Source organism: Bos indicus, chromosome 1 (assembly GCF_029378745.1).
Source record: "Bos indicus isolate NIAB-ARS_2022 breed Sahiwal x Tharparkar chromosome 1, NIAB-ARS_B.indTharparkar_mat_pri_1.0, whole genome shotgun sequence".
In the NCBI taxonomy this organism is placed as follows: Eukaryota; Metazoa; Chordata; class Mammalia; order Artiodactyla; family Bovidae; genus Bos; species Bos indicus.
In genome coordinates, this window is record NC_091760.1 from 43354036 (window position 1) to 43358477 (window position 4442).

Here is a 4442-nt window from a genome sequence, read left to right on the forward strand (position 1 = left end):
TTTCCTTCTCCAATTTCTAATGGTTAGGTTATCCATAAGTATGCCTTCAGCTACCCAAATACTTTCAAATCATTGTTTATATTATGCTGTAACAAACTCATACTACTAAGCTATCCCAAGTGGATAATCAGGGGATGCTCTCTCTATAACAAGTGGCCAAAGCATTTGAGTTCTCAAATTCAATTTTGATGACCATCTGCCCATCACCAAGTGTCCTCTCTCTCCTTCACTGACCACTCCTTCCAAACCTAACATGTCACTGAGTCCTAGGGACTCTATATTCTGATTTATCTTGGTCTACTCTTTGCCTTTTTCATCAATCCTAATAACATATTACACACTGACTAATAATTTCACATGCATTTGAATCAACTAGAGAGCATTTTGGAAATACAGATTATTAGACTTCATTCTTATTCCCACTGAATCAGTATCTACAATAACACCTCATAATCTATACTTTGTACAAAAATTTCCCCCAGACAATTCTGATGTGTATTCTGGTTTGGAAAACACCAGACAGGAGTATCAGCACTTTCTAATTATTGTTCGTAATTCTGCTTTCCCTTCTCTGCAGAGTATTTTTTACATACCAAACATTTAATTTAAAAAATATCTTGCCATGAATTTCCTAGTCCTAAAACTTTTCAGTGCATACCTACTGCCCAAGAAATAAAAGTTCAAGATCCTTCAAATGTCATTAAAATAACTCTATAATTCAAACTTCTTTCCCCTAAACCCTCATCCAAGTCCCAGATGAAGAATGTTTCTAACACATACAAGTATCCTCACAAATTTAGCTATTTTACAATGTCTGTCCTTTCTTCTAAGTCTTTTAATTCCTGCACATTTTTTGAACTGAAATACTTACATTTTCTATTATGCCAATTCCTCAGATTATTTTTCATTGTCATGATAGTAGTGAATAAAATCAAGGGTATTCTGACAAGTGCATGGTTTTATTTCAACTACTTATTCCAATATTCTTTCTATATAATCTTAATGAATGTTCCTTTTACATTTACTGCATTTCGTTTTAGGGGCTACCCAGTAACAACATGGATACTAAAAATGCAACATCACTGACAGAATTTGTTCTCACAGGACTTACATATCAACCAGATTGGTATATTCACCTGTTCCTGATGTTCCTGATAGTATATCTCATCACCACTGTAGGAAATCTTGGACTAATTGCTCTCATCTATAATGACCCTCACCTTCACATCCCCATGTACTTATTCCTTGGGAGTTTAGCCTTTGTGGATGCTTGGATCTCATCCACTGTGACTCCCAAGATGCTCGTCAACTTCCTGGCCAAGAGGAAGATGATCTCTCTCTCTGAATGCATAACACAGTTGTTTTCCTTTGCATTCAGCGCAACCACAGAATGTTTTCTCTTGGCAACAATGGCGTTTGATCGGTATGTGGCCATATGCAAACCATTACTTTATTCAGTGATTATGACCAATAGATTATGCATCCGACTGTCAGTCTTATCATTTGTAGGTGGCCTTATTCATTCCATAATTCATATAGGTTTTTTATTCAGATTAACCTTCTGTAAGTCTAACATAATACACCACTTTTATTGTGACATCATGCCATTGTTTAAGATTTCTTGTACTGACCCTTCAATCAATGTTCTGATGGTATTTATTTTCTCAGGGTCAATACAAGTGTTCACCATTCTTACTGTTCTTGTCTCTTATATACTTGTTCTCTTTACAATCTTAAAAAATAAATCCATACAAGGCATAAGGAAGGCCTTCTCCACCTGTGGAGCCCACCTCCTATCTGTCTCTTTATATTATGGGCCTCTTCTCTTCAGGTATGTGCACCCTGGCTCTGCACAAACAGATGCTCAAGATATGATGGACTCTCTATTTTACACTGTTATAATCCCTTTGTTAAATCCAATCATCTATAGCCTGAGAAATAAGAAAGTCATGGACTCACTGACAAAAGTGTTAAAAAGAAATGTTTAGATTTCATAATGTTATCTGTAGTCTTTTTTTTTTTTTTTAAATCATCATATGGATGTAAAGATTAGATGTGTCTCTGTTTTGGTTAGTGTTCCAAGCTTCTTGTGTTTATAAAACTGCCTTTGTTTTTTAAGGTGTTATGACTTAAAGTGTTAGCACTAATATACTCCCTAAAATATTTGTATATGTTGTTCAAAAATACAAAGAACTTTAAACAAGTATTTATGTCATGCTACAATAACTGAAGCAGAATACAAATTAAAACACTTTTATGCTTAAATGTTCTTCAATATAGCTTTATAAAGGCATTAAGCATTGAAGTAGTATAGTTCCTCTGAACAGCATTATGTTGATTTAGATAGGAATACAGCTGTGCAGCCTGTAGACTCATATCTCATTTAACTCCATAGTGGAGGCGGGTTTGTGTTTGAACAGAGGCAAATCGCAGGAATTCTGGGGCCATCCAAAGGTCTTCCATCCACTCTATTTGGGACATGATACATTTCACTTCTTGTGGGGATTCAATACTCATATCACAGAGAGAAACAGAAACTGGGAAAGCAATGAGGAAAAAATGAGAATGAAACAGGGAAGGTCAAACCAAATTGTAAAAGGATGCCCCCTTAGCTTAGTGTACTGTTTTGAATAATGAGGACAGTTCTCTCTCATTTCATATATTTCCTTGAAAGGTAATTTCCAGCTGTGTTTGTATGTTGTGGGATAACCTTAAAAGTTCACTAATTCAGAAAGCTAGGAGATGAAATATCAGAATAATTGGAATGACATAGAGAATAAAAGTGATGTAACAAAAAGGAAATGGTCAATCTTGCTAGATTTTTAAAAAATGAAGTTACTAGGAAGATAAAGAAATTATTAATATATAAAACATTTCTAACACCAGTCAGAATGGCTGCTGTCAAAAAAGTCTACAAACAATAAATGCTGGAGAGGATGCAGAAAAAAAGGAACCCTCTTACACTGTTGGTGGGAATGCAAACTACTACAGCCACTATGGAGAACAGTGTGGAGATTCCTTAAAAAACTGGAAATAGAACTGCCATAAGACCCAGCAATCCCACTGCTGGGCAAACACACTGAGGAAACCAGAATTGAAAGAGACACATGGACCCCAATGTTCATCACAGCACTGTTTATAATAGCCAGGACATGGAAGCAACCTAGATGTCCATTGGCAGATGAATGGATAAGAAAGCTGTGGTACATATACACAATGGAGTATTACTCAGCCATTAAAAAGAATGCAATTGAATCAGTTCTAATGAGATGGATGAACCTGGAGCCTATTATACAGAACGAAATCAGAAAGAAAAACACCAATACAGTATACTAATGCATATATATTGAATTTAGAAAGATGGTTGGAGCAGGAAATGGCAACCCACTCCAGTACTCTTGCCTGAAAAATCCAATGGACAGAGGAGCCTGGTAGGCTACAGTCCATGGGGTTGCAAAGAGTTGGACATGACTGAGAGATTTCACTTTCACTTTTCACATTCATGCATTGGAGAAGGAAATGGCACCAACTCTAGGGTTCTTGCCTTGGGAATCCCAGGGACGGAGGAGCGTTGTGAGCTGCCATCTATGGGGTTGCACAGACTCAGACACGACTGAAGCAACTTAGCAGCAGCAGCAGCAAGATGGTAACAATGACCCTATATGTGAACAGCAAAACACAGATATAAAGAACAGTCTTTTGGACTCTGAGGGAGAAGGCAAGGGTGGGATGATTTGAGAGGGTAGCTTTGAAACATACATAAAAATAAAAATCTAGACCGTGTTGTTTATATGATGGCTTCAGATGCATATTCAGTTCAGTACAGTCGCTCAGTCATGTCTGACTTTTTTCGACCCCATTAATCACAGCACGCCAGGCCTCCCTTTCCATCAACAACTCCAGGAGTTCACTCAAACTCATGTCCATCAAGTCGGTGATGCCATCCAGCCATCTCACCTTCTGTTGTATCCTTCTCCTCCTGCTCCCAATCCCTCCAAGCATCAGGGTCTTTTCCAATGAGTCAACTCTTCACATGAGGTGGCCAAGTATTGGAGTTTCAGCTTTAGCATCAGTCCTTCCAGTGAACATCCAGGATTGATCTCCTTTAGGATGGACTGGTTGGATTTCCTTGCAGTCCAAGAGACTCACAAGAGTCTTCTACAACACCACAGTTCAAAAGAATCAATTCTTCGGCACTCAGCTTTTGTCACAGTCCAACTCTCACATCCATACATGACCACTGGAAAAACCATAGCCTTGACTAGACAGACATTTGTTGACAAAGTAATATATCTGCTTTTTAATATGCTATCTAGGTTGGTCATAACTTTCCTTCCAAAGAGTAAGCGTCTTTTAATTTCATGGCTGCAGTCACCATCTGCAGTGATCTTGGCACCCAATAAAATAAAGTCTGACACTGTTTCCACTGTTTCCCCATCTAT

General features: G+C 37.7%; 1 protein-coding gene across 1 annotated transcript; it reads left to right on the top strand.

Annotated features, from left to right (window-relative positions):
* The first annotated feature begins 1058 nt into the window (after positions 1–1058).
* LOC109563986 (olfactory receptor 5H2-like) lies at positions 1059–1993 on the top strand. Its single transcript, XM_070777220.1, has one exon. It carries the CDS (start codon positions 1059–1061, stop codon positions 1986–1988), a length of 930 nt encoding a protein of 309 aa, XP_070633321.1. The 3' UTR covers positions 1989–1993.
* Positions 1994–4442: the final 2449 nt, after the last annotated feature.